This window comes from Mauremys reevesii, linkage group 2, assembly GCF_016161935.1.
Source record: "Mauremys reevesii isolate NIE-2019 linkage group 2, ASM1616193v1, whole genome shotgun sequence".
In the NCBI taxonomy this organism is placed as follows: Eukaryota; Metazoa; Chordata; order Testudines; family Geoemydidae; genus Mauremys; species Mauremys reevesii.
The window spans coordinates 199523106-199545409 of record NC_052624.1 but is presented as its reverse complement, the minus strand read 5'-3'; the positions used below and the strand labels follow the sequence as shown (position 1 = coordinate 199545409).

Below are 22304 nucleotides of genomic sequence, written 5' to 3'. Positions count from 1 at the left end.
GCAGGGGTGCTCTGTCCTCCTGCCTGCGGTCCTGCAGAACATCCACAAAGCGCCGGAGCATGTCAAATTTTCCCTGGGCATTTCCTGTGTGGCTGGTCAGAACATCCAAGCTCGGACTGCTGTCCAGAGCATCAACAGAGTGGTGCACTGTGGGATAGCTCCCGGAGCTACTAAGGTCGATTTCCGTCCACACATAGCCTAATTCGACATAGCCATGTCGAATTTAGCGCTACTCCCCTCGTCGGGGAGGAGTACAGAATTTGAACTAAAGAGCCCTCTAGGTCGAACTAATTAGCTTCCTGGTGTGGACGGGTGCACGGTTAAGTCGAATTAACGCTGCTAAATTCGACATAAACTCCTAGTGTAGACCAGGCCTGACTCTTATAATACTTCTGGGTATTAATTGACCCTTATGCGATGGGATATTTTGAATCCTGACCTACTCTTTGTTTTGTTACTATATAGTTTTTCTCTCCTGTTTTCCTCTAGGCTCCAGAGACAGCAATGTACCAGATGCAGGTCTGGAGAGTAACCATCTCCCTGGGCTTTTAATCATGGCTCCATCCATTCTATTTTCTTTACTCTGGCACGTGTCTGACTTACGGGAAAGAGTTGAGGGGGAGGGGGAGGGGAGAGAATGAAGGGGGTTGAATATCTGTGGAGCACTGTCAAGAAGTAAATACTTTACTGGGGCCTGGCTGGATAGTAGGTAGTCTTGCTATATATCTGCTAACTGATTTTAGATTTTCAGAGCTGAGGTCAGGCAAGACCTGGCTTGCTGATGTCACCCCAGCACAGCAGGGACACAGCGAGGCAGTCTGCTTGTGACAGAGACATGGCCACTGACTCCCAACTACATTGTTTTGGGGGTTGATTGGGTTTTTTCGGTCTTGTTTTCCAGGCAAAATCCCTGTGGAAATTAAACACACAATAAAGAGGGGGAAAAGTTATGTTTTATAAATGACAACAAGGTAGGTTTTGACATTAGCTTTGTGTCTTTCTCTGTTATGCCAGACTTCTGAGGAAGGGGCCGGTACCACCCTGGCAGCTGAGCTCCCCTGCCTGCCCTGAAAGGGAAGATGAGGGGCTAGGCAGAGCTGGCACAAACCAAGTCCCCTCTTGGAGTCCCTGCAGCTGGCTTTTCCAGCATCAGCTGTTCCTTGGAGTGGTCAGAGGTTATCCTGCTGTGCGGCCAGGAGCACCCTGGGAGGCCCCCTGGCAGAAGGGGGACTTGAGTGGGGCTGGACAAAGGAAAGGGAGCACCACTCACCCAGCAGGTCTGGGAGCCCTGCCTGGGCGAAGAGAGCCGTGGGAGAGGCAGCCAAAGGGGGATGAGGCCAGCCACGGCTGAGGCCATAAGAGCCAAGGGGAGAGCTGGGCAGACTAGAGAGCCGCAGCACTGTCCCTGACACCGCTGCCGCAGGCCCTGCCAGCAACGACTGGGCTAAGAGCGGCCCCCCCCCACTCTGCCCCGGGGCGATGACTGGCCCCCTACACATTCTCGCAAGGCCCCTGCTCCAGCACGTGGGCCGCGCGCCCTCACGCCTGTGTGCCAGGGCTGCGCGCGCAGCTCAACCTCCTGCTGTCCGTTCCCTGTGCCGCTGCCAGGCGTCCGTCGCCTGAATCAACCAGTAGCCACGCCCCCTTATTTTAGAACCCGATCCACTCCGTCCCCTACCCGCGCAGGCGCGTGGCATCAGGCCCCGCCCCCTACGTATGCTGATGAGCCCTTGCGGCTTTCCGTAGCTGTCCGTCCTTTCCTGACGCAGGCGGAGCGCAGCGGCGGCGGTTCCTGTCAGGCACAGACGGGCCCGGCGAGATGGCGGCGCAGAAGATCAACGAGGCGCTAGAGCACGTCGCCAAGGCGGAGAAATAGTGAGCGCGGCGCGGGAGGCCGGGCTGTCCCTGCCCAGGGTCCCGAGGGGGCCGCGGGCCGGGCTGGAGACTGGCTGCGCCGCTCGCTGCTGGGAGAGGGCCGTGTTCCAGGCCCCGGGCGTTCGCGGAGCAGCCGCTTCCCCCGGGTTCCCCGTGGCCCCGGGCTGTCATCGGCCCCAGCCTCCCGGGCGCGTTCGCGGGGAGAACTACAGCTCCCAGCGTGCCGTGCGCGGGTCGGGAGCCGCGGGGGGAGGGGCGGCTTGGGGGGCTGGGGGGTTCCAACGTGAGGAGGGCTGGAGGCCACGCCTGCCCCCGGGAGCCTGGCAGCGGGTGCGGGGCGGCACTAGCCTGGGGCTCACGGGCCCTGCTCCTCCACCACAAACTCCCAGTGTGACGGTGGGCACGTCGCTTGTCTGTGCCTTAGCTCTCCACCTGTAACACAGGGTGCGGTGAGAACAGCCCCCTTAACAGCGGGGAGTGTGGTCACAGCATTACCTTGCGTGGATAGCGGGGCCCTGAGCTCTCAGAGTTCCCCCAACTCTAGATGGGGGCAGTGATAGGCCCCTCCCCTAGAATGACTGACTGCTCACACCTACGGGAAGCCTCCCGAAGAGTTTGAGACAGACACACTGGGAGGCTGATGGAGAGAAAAGGGAAGCCGAGCCAGGTGAATGGGAGAACTAAGATGAAGGAGAAATGCATCCGAAATAAAAACTGAGAAGAGATGAGTTGGGAGACTTGTGCTTGGCTTTTGCTCAAGCAGTTTCAGTGAAACTGTGCTCACAGCAAACTTATTTTGAAAGCAAATCATTTACATATAGCTACTTTTGCTGTTTGTTTATATATAGGATGATAGCACCAGAAGGCTACCAAGCAAACGGTTGTGTTGAGAACAGTATAAATGCATTAGATTTAATCATTGTTACAAAGAGGTTGTGATTTAAGTAGCCAAGAGAGACAAACACTGTAGACCAGTGGTTTTCAACTTGTGGTCTCTGGGGGTCTGCAGACTGTGTCTAAGATTTCCAAATGGCTTCGCACCTCCATTCAAAACTTTGTAGGGGTCCGCAAATGAAAAAAGGGTTGAAAACCACTGCTGTAGACAGACAGTATAAACTGTCAGAAGTACAACACATGATAGTTAACTTTTAATTCCAAAACCTCCATCCTGAAACAATTTTTTCCACTATTGCTAAATAAAAGTGCTTTCCTTCCAAACTCCCCACTCAGCAGAAATAATCCGAGGCTTATCCTGAAAAGAGAGGGAGAAATTACAGGATGTCCAAAATTGTCTAAACATCTGTTCGTGGTCTGATCCGGACGGAGCAGTGGGGCCGAAAATGTTGTTCCTTATTTACCAACCCATAGTATCTGGCAGTTCTCTGCATCTCACATGGATGGGTGAGGATGGCTTCTAGTGAAGTTTCAAGGGGGATGGGAGGCAGTGGCCCCTTGCGGGCCTGCCCCCTCTTCCTCCCACATTTCCACTTCTTAAAACAACAGAAACAAAACCATATATGTTGAGAGCAGGAAGAAGAGGTTTTTGTTTCAACCATTTATTCATTATTGATGGACTTGATTTTGCATTTCAGCCTGAAAACTGGATTCTTAAAGTGGAAACCAGACTATGATAGTGCAGCTACTGAATATGGAAAGGCAGGTATGTATGACTATATATGGAAATGCATTTTATAGGTTTAAATAATCCAGTAATTTAATCTTAAATAATATTTTAGATGTCGTCATTGTCTGTAAATCTGTAGTTTTGAGGGCGGGGAATAAAATAAAGAACCAAATCTTTTTAATTTACTATGAAATACATTTCAAATTGTGCTTACGTGTTTTGAATATTTATTTGAAATTATTAGAACTAATAACATGTAAACTGAATCTCAGTGGAAATTACAATTTTAACTATGTTGCTTTCAAAATAATGGTTGAACACAGAGTTAAATGGACTTTTGATCAAAATTGAAAAACTTTTATTGTGAGGCATAGTTAGACTTATTTTTTTCTTTTGTTTGTAAATAGGGTGTGTGCGCGCGCTCATGTCCACTCTGCATAGGAATCCCTGTTGTCTTCAGTGGGAGCTCAATGCCAGGAGTGGCAAAAGAATTGGCCTTTGAGTGAGGAAGGGAAACTCCTATTGCTGTATAGAGGCAAATAGTGGAAATTGTCTCTTTTTGCACCATTTCTCCTTCTCCCCTGTCCCTCCTATCTTCCCTTTTGCTCTTTCCACTCCCACCTCCCTTCCCTTGAGCTCCCTGGGAACGTTTGTCAGTCGTCTTATAACAGCATCTTCAAATAAACAAATGTTGGTGCTCACTCATGCTTCAGATTTATTTTTGACAACTATCTCAGTGTTCTGTCTTGAGTTTTATTTTGTTAAATTTAAATCTCTCAGTATTGAGACTTTTCAGTAAGATTCTGAGCAGAAATTCTACTGAATGTTTTTGACAGCTTAAGTCTTGAGGATTTCTGCTCCTTATTTGCATGTATTCCGGAAAGGGTCACACTAATATAAAATGTAGCAGCCCAATTCTCTTAGATTAATTTTTGTCTAAGCACGCTATCCTCCTTCCAAAATCTATTTATTCCACTAAATACACTTCATTTTCCCAGTCACTCACTTAAATATTAAATTCTTGGTTTTCGATAGCAACTAGGGGGGAAAAAAGGATGTGTGTGGGTGCGTGCATGCACTCCCCAGTAGTGGAGTTGAGCTGAGTCTGCTCTGATTTTTAAAATCCTGATTAAATGAGTACACATTAGCTGGTTAGTTAGGTTTCTTTATATTATAATGTGCCCAGAACTAATTATGAAGGCTGGTATTTATTGCAGGTGCAGTTCGTTGTTGATGGGGATCTTGATTTAGAAGGGAAACTGAGGGGCTGACTATAGTGAAAATCCGATTAGCCTACATTGTATAGAGGGAGAAAGTACTAATAATTTAAGAATGATTCTTATGAGCCTTGATATAAAGTATAATAAATTGATAAAGAATGTAATTAAATACTTTAATTATGGGGCAGATTTTTAAAGATATAGGGGCCAAAAGATGCAGATAGGCACCTAGTGGGATTTTCAAAGGGGTCTAGGCAGCCACCTCCCATTTGAAAATCTCACTACATGCCCATCTGCATTTTTAGGTGGCTAAATACCTTTTAAAAGTCTGGCCTTGTGTGTCTTGAACAATAGATGAAAGAAGGAAAATGGCAAAACATAAACACGTTTTTGTTTTTTTTTAATTCTTCTTTGTAGGCGTTGCTTTTAAGAATGCCAAACAGTTTGACCAGGCAAAGGACGCCTATTTGAGGGAAGCTGAAGCACATGCAAATAATAGAGCGTATCTTTTCACTGATGGTTAGTTCAGTATTCAAGGAATTGAATAACTGTTTAGCAATCAAACTGGACTAAGGGAGGGGGTGGTGTGGAAAGATGTAAGAGACAAACACAGACTAAATATTAAAAGGTTTCTTAGCTAACTTCCAAAATGCATTTTAAAGAAAGAATTCAAGCTCCCAAGAAAACAATCTGGTGAATGAAAAATAAGAAGCCCTACGAAGCAGGAACCGTCTTCTTATTTTGTTTGGCCAGTCACTAGCACAGTGGGGCCCTGGTCTATGATTGGGATGCCCAGGTGCCACTCAGCACATTATTATTATTTTATTATTATTTATTTGATTAACAATCATATTAACAGATTCTAGTGTTTGCTTTCTGTTACTGGATTTAGTCCTTAGATTTCTTTGATATTTTTAGTTTTTGAGGGGTTTTTTGTTTCTGGTGTGTGGGGAGGGGGTTTTGTTTGTTTGTTTTTGTTTTTTTGCTGCAAGTAGATGACTTAGATGGGATCTTGTCTTTTTAGTTTGTAACATGGTTTTTCAGTTAAAAATTAGCACACATATTCCCTAAGGGAGATTTCTTCTAGTTAATAATTTGTATGGTTTTTGCCACGCGGTGCCTAGAAATGGATAATACACATTAAACATACTGCTAAAAGGTTAGCTAACATTACGCTATCTAACACAATGTAGTAACCAAAACTCTTTAAATAAATGTATGTAATCTAGTTTCGTCGGCTCTTTCATAGTTGGATATATTGAATTTTATTTTGCCCTTAGGTTTATTTAAAACAAAACAAACACTAGCATGCACACTTATCAGATTAGTTTTGCCTCTGTATAAATGTTATTTTTGGAACTAGTATTTAGATAAAAGTTCAGTTTGCTTAATCCTCCAATAAATTATTTTTGATACATAATTACCTGTCAGATTTTTATGGCTTGTATCCTTAACTTTGGCTCTGTTACATCCAGTCTCTTCCATGCTGCCAAGTAAGTTTAAATTCCTCAGTTAATTTGATGCATTTCCCAGTATACTATGTGTATCCAAAGATGGGACTATTTAAAAGATGCATACATTTGGGGCTAAGTCTGCTTTGATTTAAATAAATGGCAAAGGTTCTATTATTTTCACTGGTTCATGATCAGACTTATTACTGGCTTCATCCTGGAAAGCTTTTGAGACTCTGCAAATCTTATTGAAGTAAATGGAAATTATGACTTTTTAGCACTTCTCAGGATTAGTTCCAGTATCTCTTGATTGATCATCAATAGAATATTACTCAGGAACTGCTTATTTCATTTGAGGTTTTGCTTACTGCATGTATGATTAAGGTAATAAATAATTTGATTTCTCTTCACACACTTGACATTTCTTCAATGTCTCTAATCACCAGAATGGTGCCCTATAATATTAGCTGTTCTTAATTCTGTTAGTGTGTGTTTTTTTGTTTTTTTGTTAAATGTCTTTCATGCCACTGTGGTCTAGTCTGTAGTGGAAACACAATTAGACATTTCCTACCCTCCCATTCCTCCAGCTCATGGCAGATAGTGAAAAGATTGTGTGATTAGTTTGAAGCACTGGTGCAAAATTTGTGTCACACAGTACATGTTATAGACGCAGGAAGGTTTCTTTGGTCTGGGCTGGGAAACACAATGCTTTTTCAGTGCTCCAAATATGGTCAAAAGCACTTTATCCATAGAAGACAACACTGTCACGGTCTCAGGATTACTGCACCTTTATCCCCAATTTGTGGTCCACTCTAGGCTCTGGTAGGCCATCATTCTTCCAACCCTTCAGCAGGATTGGAGCCCCCTTGGATAAAAGTGTGTCTATTTGCTAGATCAAAAGAAGGTCCTGATACAAACACAGCTATTTATATCAAAGTCCTTTCATTGTTGCTCAGTGTTTGGAAAACCCAGTTTGAATCAGTATATGCAGACTACCACTGGGGGTGGTATGTCTTTAGAGTTGCTTACGGTGTTAGTGACTGGCCTCAATCATTGTCCACTGTTTTTAGTTCCTGAAGTGTTACCACAGCGGCTCCGCCATGGAGTTGAGTACAATCATACATAAACTATTCATGAATGTAATAAAGTGGTTCCCAAAGATACAGCATGAGTTTTTAATATCTATCACTAGCGCACAAGTGAGAAACGGTCTTTTTAAATAAAAGCCATGTAAAATGTTTGACATGTATGCGTCGTTATGATTCACCATTAGCTGATGTATAGTAACTCTGTCTACATAGCAAGACATGTCACTTCAACTCACTGACATAACACTGTGAGTAAACCTAATTTTCTTTTCTCTTTGCAGAGCTTATGAACAAGCTGGCATGATGTTAAAGGTATTTACTGGTCACTTTATGTGTTTGTTTTATAACAATAAGAAGTCTCCTGTGGACAGTTGTACTTTAAAATATATGCAATTTTCAGCTTGCAGCATTAGCGTTAAAGTGGTGCTAGCACTTCCAGTGTTGACATTTATTTTTTTCCCCCAAGAATTTTAAATGATGCAACATTCTTTCGTGGTTGAAACTTGATAAATCAAAATCGGGAGGAGGGAGATTGAGTTTAGTATGTATGTATTAAGAAAAGAGAAATGTACGTCATAGTAGCAGCTTATTTTTTGAGTTCAGGTAAATAATATATGTCCTGTTGTCACTTACTGGGGAGACACCCTCAAAGGGGCAGGAAATTAGATTTGAATTTGAGATTTCTTCCTTCTGTTCTTATGAGAGGGGAGAATAATCAGGGGACACTGCTCTACTCTGTCTCCTTCCAACGCTCCACAGAATCAGAGGGCTATCCATGTGTAGATCCTGTACTTCTATATTGGCTCTGCCTGCCTCTAGAGTTATTCTTCCATGAAATTTTTCTAATAGAAAAATGGCTAATGATGACAAGGTCATTGTTAACTTCTGAATTCCTAGGAGTTGGCAGGGTTGATGGTGTTGCAAAGAGCAACCAGTCACATGTTCTCTCTCACTGTGGCATCTGACTTCTGCAGAGGTAGTTCTGCTAGGTTCTAGGGGAAGGGAGGAGTTGTTACCTATTTTATAGCTCTGCTCCAGCTTCACAGACTTTCTACGCTGTGTACAACACGCCAAAAATATCAGAAATGAATGAGTTCTTGTAAATGTTTGAGAGTTTTTCCTGTAGGAGGCATAGGTGTATGTTTGGATTAATTGATTATTCCCGTGAAGCTGCAAAATAACATTTCAGCACCGGATCCAGAAGTGCTTGGAAGCTATGGTGTAACAAGACAGCTTCCTGCTCCATCCATCAAAGTATCTGCCGTACTCATTCCAAGGCAGATGCAATAAAGAACATACATCAATAAAAGAATCTTCTTTATATAGGCCAAACTCATTAGCTTTTGCTAGTTTTGGCATGGGACAGCCTACATGGTACATAATATTTTACTTCATGCCATTTGGGAATTGCCATAAGGTAGAATTACCTTGCAGTAAACATACTAAGGCATTGTTAACTTCTTCGGCTATCCCTCGATGCGAGGATACTTCCCAAGGGGGTTCATTGAGTTTTTAAGTGTCTGAGGAGCCCAATTCATGCCCTGCAGATTTTCCCACAGAAGTGACAGGTGTAATCTTGGAGAAGACATAGTTCTTGGCTGGACTGTTGTGCCCTTTCTTTCCTCCTTTATCACTCCTCTGTCTCATGAGCGTGTCTTTTCTCCTCAAAGTGAGCTCTGGCTTGGTGCATGGTGTGGCGCCACTGTGTTCTGTTCCGCGCCAAGTCTTCCCAGTTTGTTGGATTGATGCCTCCCTTTTTAAAGTGTACTTTCAGTATGTCTTTGAAGTGCTTTCGCTGTCCTCTGTGAGCCCTTCTTCCCTGACTTAACTGAGAGAAGAGTACTACCTTCGGGAGCCGAGCGTCAGGCATACGTACACAGTGGCCAGCACAATGGAGTTGGTGTTTCATGACCTGTGCTTCTATACTGCTTATGTTAGTGCGTCAGTCTTCCCAGCTGATCCTGAGAATCCTCCTGAGGTAGCGCTCCAGCCACTTGAGATGTCATCTATAGGTTACCCAGGTCTCGCATCTGTAGAGAAGGGTGGGGATAACAACTGCCTTGTAAACCATGATCTTGGTGCCTGTTTGCAGATCCCTATAATTGAAGACTCATTTGAGTAGTCTTCCAAAGGATGTGCTGGCACAGCAGATCCTGTATTCAATTTCTGTGTCAATGCTGGCTGTTTTGCAGAGGTGGCTGCCAATGATCCACATTTTCCAGGGGCACTCCACTGATGGTGATTTGTGGAATACAAAGAATAGTTTATGCAGGTAAGGTCTGGTAGAGTACCTTGGTTTTCCCGATGTTGAGAGAGAGAGGGAGGGACTCAGGCTGTGATAGGCATCATTTGCAAAAAGATTTAGGGTACTTTGCAGGTCGGTCTCTGTGTGTGCGAGAAAGACGCAGTCATCTGCATAGTGAAGGTCAGTGATACCAAATCTCATGATTTTAGATTTTGTTTGGAGATGTTGGAGATTGAGGAGTTGACCACCCATATGATACTCAATCCTGATTCAATCTGGAAGGCGGTCATGGATGAGAATCAGGATCATGGCAAAGTAAATGGAGAAGAGTATTTGGAGCAGTGACACAGCCCTGCTTGACACCAGTGCAAATGATGAATGGTTCGGTCTCTGAGCCGTTGCACAGAATGGTGACAGTCATCCCACCATGATGAAAATGAATTTCTGTGGACAGCCAAACCTACACAGCACCTTTCATAGGGCATCATGATTGATAGAGTCAAAGGCCTTGGTTAGATTGATGAATGCTATGAACAGTTCCTGGTGTTGTTCTCTATACTTTTCCTGAATCTGTTATGCCATGAAGATCATGTCAGTTGTGCCTCTGGATGGCCTGAAGACACATTGTGATTCGGGAAGGTGTTCCTTGGCAAAGGAGCGAAGGCATTTTAATAGGATCTGGGCAAGGATCTTCCCTGCGATGGAGAGGAGGGCAGTACCTCTGTAGTTCCTGCATAAAGATTTGTCCCCTTTCTGGAATATTGTAAAAATGTTGGCGTTCTTAATGTCAGGTGGACTTTTCTTCACAGGTCCAGGTTTTGTTGAGAAGTTGGCAGAGTTTGTGCTGGAGCATTGTTCTACCAGCTTTAAAAGCCTTCACTGGGATGCTGTCTTGTCCTGGTGCCTTGTGATATTTTTGTCTGGGTGATGGCACAACGGACTTGCTCAGAAGACGGGGGATCAGCAAGGTGTGCCATTGCTTAGCGTTGTGGAATAGACTTGATGGGGTCTTCAGAGACCGTGGATTCACGGTTTAGTAGGCTTTCCAAGTGCTCCTTCCAGCCTTGTTTAATGGCCGCATTGGCTCCACCCTCCTCAAGGACAATCTGGGAACGTAAGGGGGTTGGGCCTTTGGAGCTTGGCCCACATATAGCTTTTTGTTGCTTGAAAGAAGCTTCTCGTGTCATCTTGGTCTATGAAACTCTGGATCTCAGAGGCCTTCTCTTGCCCCCACTTATTTTTGATCTCACGTAACCTCCTTTGGACTTTGGCCTTGAGCAGGTGATAAGCCTCATGTTATCGTTGGTTAGAGGAATCATTTTGCCAGTGCCAGAATGCAGTTCTTCTCTGTTGAATTAATGCTAGGATTTCCTCGTTCTTTTCATCAAACCAGTGGTGCTGATGAGTGGAATATCCTATAGTTTCAACATAAGCACTGTGAATGGTATTTTTAACATACTAAGGCACTGTTAACAGACTACCATTATATACCTCATGATTCTTCAGTAAGCTGACATACTGTAGTTCTTGGTGACAGCTCCCATACCTTAGCCCTTCTGCTTTAGCTCAACATAAATCTTGTAGTCAACAGGAATTAGTTTTCTAATCACATTTGCCAAAATCCTGTTAGTGATTTTGCATGCAATAATGACTTGATAGCTCTGCAGTTTATTGAATGGATTTAACCAATAGTTGAAAACATCATTTAGGGGATAGAAAATCAATGTATAGTAAAATAAGCTAATTAACCACCATAAGCCAGTTTTTAGGGAACTCAAAGTGAACTTGTAACCCAGATGTTGATCAGTTAAACAGACTTTCAGAGAATCATTATTTCAGGGTTCAAATCAAGTACTACAAAAAGTCTGTATATATGTCCACTTCTGATGATGTGCCCTCTAAACAAATTGTAACGTTTGGCTACCAGGGAACTGATTTATTTATTCTAAAATTGAAACATTACAAAGGGAAACAAGACTGTCTGCTCTGGTTTTGTAGCTGCACTGTGTGAGTATTCATGTAGATATTTCATCATGTGGCTAATCCAAAGAACAAAATCAGCCAACTTTTCTGATTTATTATAGGCAGATGGAGGGGAAAGTAGGCTGGGTTTCTTGTTGCTTGTTTGTACTGTGGATGTTGTAGCTTTCTTTGCTGGGAGCTGAACTCTACAGATGTAACGCTATGCAATACAGAATACATCTCTACCCCGATATAACGTGACCCGATATAACATGAATTCGAATATAACGCAGTAAAGCAGGGCTCCAGGGGGGCAGGGCTGCGCACTCGGGCAGGTCAAAGCAAGTTTAACCTATAACGAGCTAAGATTTTTTTTTTGGCTCCAGAGGACAGCGTTCTATTGAGGTAGAGGTGTATTTTCATTTGGTCTGTTATATATTAGCATAGTTCCTGACACTGTTATTCTTCCAACTTTTTCTTACAGGAGATGCAAAAACTTCCTGAAGCAGTTCAGCTGATCGAGAAGGCCAGTATGATGTACCTGGAGAATGGAACACCTGACACAGCAGCTATTGCACTGGAACGGGCTGGAAAGTAAGCCTGCAATATTGGTAGCTAGGACAAATCACAAAACATTGGTGTCTTCTTTTTACAGACTGTTGTTTGAATCCTGTACTAGGAGAAAACTTTACTATTTGAGCTGAAGAATAATAATGCTGGCTTGTGTTTGTTTCAGGCTAATAGAAAGTATGAACCCAGAAAAGGCTGTACAACTCTATCAGCAGACAGCATCAGTGTTCGAAGTAAGTACTACCATTTTAATTTGAACAATAAAGGAAATAAAGATTGGCAAGGAAATAATGATTGAGTAGAAGGAAGCAGTGTTCAAGGTCAGTCAGCCTAAAATAACTCTGCACACAGATAACTGTAAGGTGAGGTTGAGTTTTGAGCTCTATCTTGTTCTCTGTCACAGCAGTGGGTGAATAATGTTGCACAGGAAGTCACGCAGATCCTATTGGGATATTTAATGTAAAGGTGCAGGGTAAGAGTCCCTACCAGTACTCCACCCCCACCGTATAGGATCTGAATTTAATCTCCTATCCAGCTTCCTCCCACTTCTTGGGCAGCCCAGAGGGAGGGAGCTCTGCTGACTAAAAGTACTAAGGCCATGGGAGAACCCCACATTAACCTGAGCTCATGCCTTATGTTTGTATTTCATTTATAAAAAAAAAAGAGAGAGAAGTTGCATAGAATTAAAGCCACAAATGTGTAAAACCTTTTGTTTTTGTTCTGCTCCTTTAGAATGAAGAACGTTTACGGCAGGCTGTAGAATTACTAGGGAAAGCCTCAAGACTTTTAGTCAGAGGACGCAGGTATAACTCTTTTTATATTCTGAAAACCTAAGTTTTCCTCTAAATATTATTGTAATCTTTACTGCTGAGTTTCACTGAATCTACGTACTGCCTCTTCAAAAGTCACTATCTGGAAACAGAAGATTATGTTGATGCCCGTCAAGACTAAGATCCAGTTTGTTTCTGCTGGCTATACCTGAGTGCTGAAAAACTCATCTGTGATTTTTCTTGTTTTGTTTTTTGGTGCTATAAATTTTTTAGTGTTCCTCCTAATAATTCAGTGAAGAAGATCTATGAATTACTGAGAACCTGGTGTGCTTCATCTCTACAGTTCATCAATGTGAATTATTCCCCACAACGCTTGGTAGTAAGCACTTAATATTCTACCCAATTTACACATGAGGGAATCTAAAGTAGGGGAATTAAGTGACTTACCCAACCAAAGCAACCCATATATGGGTGTCTGATTCTGAATCAAGGGTGAAGAGTTTGACTTTGAATCCTCAGGTTCACCTGTTTTTATAATACTATTGGTTAGTAGTACCAAATTTTACCATGATTTAGCATAACTACAACTTATAGCTCACGATAAGGCTGTCTTTGAGTCTGTGTTCCTAATTAAATTTTGTCAAGCCTTGAGTGTGTGCTGTAATTGCGAGCAACAATGGTAATCTAAAAAGAAACAAGGAAAACCCTTATTACAGGGGTGGAAGGACTGGCAGGTGAGATGTGTACATTAATGTTTGTGAGGCTAGCTTGATTGTCATACTGATTTATAGAGGTCACGTTGTATCTGATGTCACTTGGGGTTTGCAACATCATGTAACTTGAATATAATTAAAGTGGAAATCAGTTATGAAGCATTTTTTTGTTGTGTTTTCATCATCAATCACAATAGCAGACTTAGACATAATTTGTGTGAGCAGATCAAGGAGGTCCTACTGTACTTCTGTGGATGTCAGAAGAAGAGTAGTCTAAAATATCAATTTTTTTTATTTTTTTGTGAGTTTCAGTGAAAGAAAAACTTTGGTAGAGAAATGAATTATGATTGCCAAGAATTGTGAGATATGTTGAATCACTTAGCTGCCATGTGAAGTCCTCAGTACATTCAGTTATAGTAAATTGCATCCAAAATAGCTTGATTAATTAGAGTATGAAGTTAGTGATATATAGCTGACAAATGTAATATGAACCTCTAATAGAGTGGCTAATGAAATTTTAAATCCTGTGCTTCTTGATTACATGCCTCTTCCAAAACCGAACAATTCTTTTATGCTTAAAAATGTAAAATAGTAGACCATGAAGGTGGAGTTCCTAAGTTCTCTTAAATGGCATCGTTTTTACATCCATGTTACAAAACACTAGCAAGTATTTTGATAAATTTTAAATGTATGCAAAACTTTAAAAATGCCTCTCCAGGGTATTAGGCAGGTTTATTGTTATTTTCTGCAACCTGAAATCACCTACTGTTTTGTCTGAAAAGACCCACTCTTGTCCTTTTTATTACAAACATTTGTGTTCACATTGCAAGTATATTTCTCAGGCATAAAAAGGATGGAGAACTTGGACAGTCCCACTAAAGTTTGAGTTTCATTAATTTTATATGTAGATTATGATAAGCGTGTCTGTGTGGTTTAAAATCTATACTGTAGGTATACGGGGAGGTTTGTGGGTTTTTTTTTTGTTTTTTTGTTTTTTTTTGGTTAAGAATCAGGGTAGTGCCAAACATTCTCAGATAAATTGATGTTTCAGTAGCTGACATTTGTCCCTTCCAGTGCCAAACTAGTGCTCCAGCTTGATGTTGATACTGTGCTGCTAAAAGTGTCACCTTTTGGATGAGATGTATCATGAAGATCCTCACCACGTCTGTCCTCAAATATCCAGTGTGAACTCTTGGATCATTAGCCTTGATGTACTTCCTACCTAAATTTACTCTGAAGTTTCAGTTGGATACAGTGTTTACTTCCTGTTCAACAGCTGTAGTGTTGTGTTGTGTTACTTGTAAAATAGTTGCTATATTTCAACAGTTTGTGCATGTACAACTGCTTGGTTGGAAATATTGGCTCTGTGTGCACTTTCACTGCCTGAAATGATCCTTGCTCATCATAACTGATTACCAAGATATTTGCAAGTAAATAATCCATTTCCTTTCTCTTTTGCATTATTTGGATTTACACCTATAGTGTGCTGAACATCCTGGTGGGATCCAGCAAGAATTTAAATGCCAGATTAGACCAGAGCTCAGCTCTTTACAGGAATGAGCCCTGTCCACATCTTTTATGCGGTTTTGGGTACCCACAATTCATCACCATGAATGTTTTTATTTAAAAAAGTAATGTGCACTGGATTGTGACTTCCTTGAATGAGCTAGGTTGACTTCAAAGATTACAGCTTTTGTTTTCACATAGGTCTGGGACCTGGCAATGACGGGGACAGAAATGCTAGAAAAGAATAGTACATAAATTTATTGATGCTCTGATTAACATAAAACTAAACTTTTCTGGCATGTGGCATTTATTGCTTTCACACTGAAGCACTGATTTCTGGATTTTACTCTAGTATTCTACCTGGTAACTCAAAAATAACAGGATTTTTGAAAGATGTATTTTTTTTAACCTTTGCAATGTTACAGTGATGCCCTCAAGATTGAAGACCAAATGAAAACTTTAAGACTTGATGCTTTAGTGTTTAGATTACTTTGATTCTTAATGCCAGTGGATTTAAACAAAAATGGTGGCTTTTTTCAGTGAGGAGAAAAAAAATTGTTTAGAAGACGCAAATATGAACTCCTTTTTAATAGGCTTCATGTGGACTACTGAAATATCTTTACAGCTCCGGTGCCTTTTTTAATACAAATATTAAAATACGCACATCAGAAGGCTCTAATCACTGGTTTCTTTACACGGCTTTCTTACACTTCCTTCTGTGTTTGTTCTTGTTTCTAGATTAGATGAGGCTGCATTGTCTATTCAGAAGGAAAAAAATATTTATAAAGAAATTGAAAATTATGCAACATGTTATAAGGTAAAGACCTGAGTGAATGTTTCTTTCCTGTTTATAAAATAGAAATGCGCAAAGGGAAATTGATTGGCCTGTGGGTCTGCAGCACCTCTAACTGAATGGCACTGTTTGCCTTGCAGTCCAGGATAAACTTTTTACTGGATGGGCACCTCCTGGATGGCTATCCCCTCCTTTCACCCACCCCCTTAACTGTCTTGAAAATGCTGACGATAGCTGTCACAGATAATCAGAATGGTTGTTAGTGCTTTCTGATAATTGTATTGAAAATGCTAAAGATAAAATATCTGTGTAGGTGAACCTACAAATATACAGTTAAATTAATTCTTTGGGCTATGTGGGATGGGAGACATGTTAATTTATTTTATAAATGTGTGTTGATGACAGGAAGTAGGGCTAAATATTTTGAATTAATGTGTTAACTTTTTTTGGACAAATGATAGGATTTACTGACGAGATATGCTTAACATAAGCAAAAAATTGGTTTGTGGTTTCAAAATTCTTGTTAGGTTTACAAATTTAGAACTGAAAGAGAAAATTATTCTATGTTCTGATAATCTAAGATTACAACAGAATTGGTCCACTTTGATCTCTTCCTCTACACCACTTTTTTTTTTTTTTTTTAAAGGGGGCTAACTTAGCTACGAGTCAGGAAAAAGATCTTGGCGTCATCGTAGATAGTTCTCTGAAGATGTCCACGCAGTGTGCAGAGGCAGTCAAAAAAGCGAACAGGATGTTAGGAATCATTAAAAAGGGGATAGAGAATAAGACTGAGAATATATTATTGCCCTTATATAAATCAATGGTACGCCCACATCTCGAATACTGCATACAGATGTGGTCTCATCTTAAAGATAGATATACTGGCACTAGAAAAGGTTCAGAAAAGGGCAACTAAAATGATTAGGGGTTTGGAGAGGGTCCCATATGAGGAAAGATTAAAGAGGCTAGGACTCTTCAGCTTGGAAAAGAGGAGACTAAGGGGGGGGGATATGATTAGAGGTATATAAAATCATGAGTGATGTTGAGAAAGTGGATAAGGAAAAGTTATTTACTTATTCCCATAATACAAGAACTAGGGGTCACCAAATGAAATTAATAGGCAGCAGGTCTAAAACAAATAAAAGGAAGTTCTTCTTCACACAGCGCACAGTCAACTTGTGGAACTCCTTACCTGAGGAGGTTGTGAAGGCTAGAACTATAACAGCATTTAAAAGGGGACTGGATAAATTCATGGTGGTTAAGTCCATAAATGGCTATTAGCCAGGATGGGTAAGGAATGGTGCCCCTAGCCTCTGTTTGTCAGAGGATGGAGATGGATGGCAGGAGAGAGATCACTTGATCATTGCCTGTTAGGTTCACTCCCTCTGGGGCACCTGGCATTGGCCAATGTTGGCAGACAAGATACTGTGCTAAATGGGCCTTTGGTCTGACCCGGTAAGGCCATTCTTATGTTCTTATGATAGATCCGCAGCTGATGTAGATCAATATTTTCAGAGCCCATCACTTTTTTTTCATTTGGGAATGTGGAGCAGGGAACAGTGTAGACCAATTGACTGCCTCATTGGTTCTAGTGTTCTTTTTATACCTATCCTGAGCAATCTACAGGACTTTTGGTATTGAATTCATAATAGAAGTAAAATATCTTATATTTGGTTACTAAAGAGTGATCAGTCATTTCTTTTATTTTAGAAAACTATCGCTCAAGTCTTAGTTCATCTTCATAGACATGACTATGTTGCTGCAGAACGATGTGTTAGGGAAAGTTACAGGTAAGGCATATATTTGCCTCATTCAACCTTAAATTTTGGTTATGTTGAAAATTAATTCATATCAATATTTATGAAAGAGCCATGTGGCAATTCTATATTTCCACAAGTTTGAAGCCTGTACTCTGTTGGTTTGGTTTATGGACAACAATGCAGTGTTTTTTGAAGACTACCATTTGAAAAACAATGTTATTGTTTTCAAATGATCAGTTGTAGTTATTAATATACTATTGGTTTAACAGCAAGACATGCATAAACTTAAAATAAACAATGAAAATATTTATATTGCTTTACTATTTGCTTAAGAAGAATTTTGTTCAGTACACTAATCTTCCATTTTCTGTTCCTTTTTCCCAGATTATCTATTTGCTTAGCTTTAATAAAAGCTGAATAAACAATACAGAGTTGTTGCTGTTGGAGTTTTCACTTTAAAAAAAATCATTCATTTTAATTACTTCCTCATTTTAGTATCTGTCTCTTTCATACACTGAACAGAGAAGGATTAGCTCTTGTAACTGTTCAGTACGGATAAAGGACTTTTTGATTGTCACCAATTGAATCTACTGTTTTTATTTTGTGTTACCATTTTCTTGCCACTTTTAAAATTCTAGACTTAAAATACAAAATGCACAATATCCGAAGATAATTAAAAATGGATCATTTTAACCTAAGTCTTTACCCTGCCTAATCTCAAACACTTATGGTTCCATACATGCACTGTAAAAGAAAAAAATATTACGACTAGTTAACAGAAACTCATGAGGTTTAAGGCACTTCTGCAATTTGGGACCATGCAGACAACTAGTCCCAAGCAGACAACTAAATGTTTTAAAAAAAATAGATGAGATCTGTTTATAATTTACATGGTTAGATGATCATACAGTCAAAAATACATTTTCACGGCCATTAGACATTTGTATTCAGCCTGGGTTTTGATACTTATTTTTAAGCAATACCATAACATTATATAAACACAGCTGCCTGTCCCTCTACTCTTAATCAGTGATATGTAAACATAGACAAAGAGTTGAGTGCTGTGAGTGGATAAGTTAAATGTTTTAAACAAACTTTTGTTTCCTTTAGTATACCGGGATTCAGTGAAAGTGAAGATTGTGCAGCACTAGAACAGCTTCTAGAAGGATATGACAACCAGGACCAGGATCAAGTTTCTTATGTCTGTAACTTACCACTCTTCAAGTATATGGACAATGATGTAAGTTAACATTTCATATGGATTTTCATAAACCTTTTTCCTGGTAAGAAAGAGAGAACTGTTTTGGCAGGAAAAAACTGAAGTTATTGTATGTTTGTCCTGGATTTGCTCTCCCCACCCTCCAGCTTCTCACGTTTTCCACTTTACTGCTCACCACTTGTAAATTTCCACATTCCTCTGATCTTCCCTCTTATCTGCAAGGGTCAGATGAATGAACAGCTTCTTATGGCATTCGTAAGTCTGTCTGAAAAATTGGCTGGAATGCTGTTGAATAGCATCTGAGTTCAATTCCCTTCAGTCCTCAACATGGGCTGAAAACTCTGCTGTCAATGCTTCAGCTCAGAAATACGGTACTATTCGTACAAGTCCATTTTAGCTAGAAATCCATGGACTGGCCCTGAGAGATGCTAAGCACCTTCAACTTTTATTGATATAAAGAGGAGTTGCAAGCACTGCTCAGTTCTCAAGAGTGGTCCTGTAATTTTACAGTGAGTTCCCATGGCCATTTGCTATTTTAAAGAAAGATGTCTTTTTTTTCCTTTCAAGAAAATACTATTTTTTTTTTTTAATACCTGCATATTTGCAAACTGTAGAAAGAAGACTTAAGACAGAAAGGCAGTAATAGAAACTTCTGATCATCCTAGTGTAGGTTTTCTAACAATATTAATTTTCATCCAATATAACTTTAAAATCTGAAAATATGATGCCATCTTAATTGAAAAAGCGTCTGTAAAAGGCCACTTATGTGGTGGTTAATAGTTACAAAATGCAGTGCTGCCCATTTAAAAAACTGCATTGACGAGACTTGCTTATCTTAAACTTCTAGTACTTCTGTACTGTGCAACACGGCAATGATTATTCTATAAAGGAGCAGAAATCATAGTACATGTTTAATCACTTTAGCACAGAGAGAATAGTACATGCATTAGGTCTCTTTTATGCTATTGGAACAGAATGTTACAAAATAATGGATTGTTGCATTTTGAGTGTAGTCAATAGACTGAAGGCAACTCCTGCTCACTTTACTGAAGAGTGTAGTGCCATTTAATTCAGTGTGATTCTTTCTAGCTAAAGAAAGGCAAGTAGGATTTGGCCCTATGACAATGTGGACACTAAACCTGTCATCATTTTGTTGTTGTTGTTGTTGTTGTTGTTGTCAGTATGCCAAGCTTGCTCTTAGTTTGGCCGTCCCAGGAGGGGGAACTAAGAAGAAATCACCAGTTACTACACAGGACAAAGCAGGAGGACCGGCTGCTATTGGCTCCCATGCTGAGGAGGAAGATGATGAATATTCTGGAGGACTATGCTAGTTGTAAACATGTTCAATGTTAAATATCAGACTTGCTGTTTATGGATGTTGAGCATATTCACAGATGATAGAATTACCAGCGCTTCATTGCAATCATGATATTGGAATGCTAATATAGACTTGACAGCTTTTGGGTACTATTACAAAAAAGCATGATAACCCACCACTTCTTGAAGCATTTCTGGATTCCATTCCATACATGGTAAGAACGTCCTGAGTGCACTACCTTCCTCTGATTGAAATATTTGAGTAATGTTGTCTGTTCTCTAAAAAGCACATGGGTTAAAAGAAACTAAATCAGATTGGGGAGAAGTATTGAAACAACTAGTTTCAAATCATTGGATTCTAGAATATTTTGACTGGTTCTTCTGGTTCCCTATAACATATTTGATTTCTTTCCACTTTGGCAGTTTTAAAGGTTATTCAGCTTGGTGTAGTTTTTAGCACATTGAATATCTGAATAAAGAAGACGAACTCTTTACCAGATCAGATATTTGCACAAGTTTAAGCTTCTTGGGTGTGGACCATTCCATTTATTCTGAAAACATTTTTAACCTGTAGAGGGATTTGTTTTAAATGCCTTATTTTTATAAGCATTATCCAGAAGCGTAAAAGGGTTTGGAAAATACTAAGACAACTGATATGAAGCCACCTTGCAAGTTTCTTCAGATAGCCCCATTATTTTCCCATAGGTGCCTTTCATATAAAGAAACAATATTCTCAATAGATCTTTGGTGTTACATCTGCATGCAGATTGAGATGCTGTTTGTAATGTACATATTGCAAAGGAGAAAGGAGCCAACCATAATCAATTTAAAAAAAAAAAAAAAAAAGACTGCAGATAGATGTGCTGTTTGCTGAATATAAAGCCTTTGCAGAAAAAGAAATCAGCAAAAATCTAAGTGAAAGTGATATTTTGGAAATATCTCAACACCGTTCTTCAAAAATTTGAGTTGTTTTATTTGAATTTGGAATCAGCAGTACTCTTCTACAGTTATTTAAAGCATAATGTAGCCAGTAAGTGGTCTGTTTTGCATTTTGTAGCTTTGGCCCAAAGTTCCCATTAACAACACATCAAAGTTATTTGAAGAACTTAAGTGTAAATCATCACAAAAATCTAGTGCATATTCTTCAGGATCAAACTAAATTTGACTACTCCAGTTTGACTATTCTATGCCCAACAGGTGATCATAGACTTCAATTCTGTAGAAATTTCCACAGAAGAACCCATGAAGGCCTACTATAGGATGAGGTCATCCAGAATCTGATGGGAGGGATTCATGATGTGCACAGTGCACCATGACTCCTAAATTGCAGTGAGCATTAGACCAGAAGCAAGGTATAAATGCTAATACCATGCTTCTACCGTGTTAAGCCATCAAATTATTTCAGAAATTTTTGAGAATTCTTGGAACAATTCTGTTAAATGTACAAGTGTGAAAAAGCTTTTTTGAGTTTTGATATCTGATTTAGGAACGTTGTGAAAGAATGTGCAAATTTTGAATAGGTACCACATTGGTCAGGCAAAGCTAGTATGACATACAATGTTGATAGATGCTCCCATCAACGGGAGCGTCTATCAATCAATGTTAGTCTGTTATGCTAGGATAGATGTTTTTAAAAACTGATTGTGTGTCCAAATTGTGTAGTAATGGACTGAAGCTTGGATCTGAAATGTGAGGTTGTTTGAAAATACCCTTTTTAGTGCTGAGCTTTCCCTGTGTGTGTGTTGGTTTTGGGTTTTTTGGTCACATTATACTAGGGACATGGATATTGGAAGTTTGCTTGCACACCTTGACTTCTATAAAATATCAAAGATAAAATTTTAGCAAGTGTGAGTGTTTTTGCTTTTCTATCAAGACTGGTGAGAGGGCTTTGAAGATGTGCAACTTGTCCTTTGAACAGTACTAATAAATGTAACTCTTGGAGTAGCTTACTACTCTAATGAACTCAATAAGTTCTGACTCCTTGACTGCTCATGGGCGTACACTATGCTCTAGAAGAGGGGCTCTTGTAGGATATCATTGATGTACTTTTGTGTGAGGAGAACTTTACTGACTACACTGGGAATTTAGGGCTACCTGTTACACATAATCTGGGATATCTGAGGAAGGGGAGTGTGACATGCATAAGTGAAGAAAATTAGTGTGCTTGTATATGTTAGTAAGACACAAAGTA

At 40.3% G+C, this 22304-nt stretch overlaps 1 protein-coding gene across 3 annotated transcripts; it reads left to right on the top strand.

Moving 5' to 3' along the window:
• Window positions 1-1724: 1724 nt before the first annotated feature.
• NAPG (NSF attachment protein gamma) lies at window positions 1725-21817 on the top strand. Of its 3 annotated transcripts, XM_039525734.1 has the most exons (13): window positions 1742-1875; window positions 3109-3276; window positions 3468-3535; window positions 5137-5221; window positions 6195-6212; window positions 7540-7570; window positions 11950-12059; window positions 12202-12268; window positions 12768-12838; window positions 15763-15841; window positions 17528-17607; window positions 18688-18817; window positions 19978-21817. In XM_039525734.1, exons 2-13 carry the CDS (start codon window positions 3269-3271, stop codon window positions 20125-20127), a joined length of 897 nt encoding a protein of 298 aa, XP_039381668.1. In that variant the 5' UTR covers window positions 1742-1875; window positions 3109-3268; the 3' UTR covers window positions 20128-21817. The 3 variants fall into 3 exon arrangements, with proteins under 3 accessions (XP_039381667.1, XP_039381668.1, XP_039381669.1); XM_039525733.1 differs by lacking the exon at window positions 3109-3276 and having other exon boundaries at window positions 1725-1875; XM_039525735.1 differs by lacking the exons at window positions 1742-1875; window positions 3109-3276 and adding an exon at window positions 2479-2604.
• Window positions 21818-22304: the final 487 nt, after the last annotated feature.

Bases quoted from the DNA above. Each gene is read 5' to 3' on its own strand.
- NAPG (XM_039525733.1), top strand. From the start codon at position 1,820: ATGGCGGCGCAGAAGATCAACGAGGCGCTAGAGCACGTCGCCAAGGCG. The intron at 7,571-11,949 runs GTATTTACTGGT...TTTTTCTTACAG, and splicing joins AAGCTGGCATGATGTTAAAG to GAGATGCAAAAACTTCCTGA. The intron at 12,269-12,767 runs GTAAGTACTACC...CTGCTCCTTTAG, and splicing joins AGACAGCATCAGTGTTCGAA to AATGAAGAACGTTTACGGCA.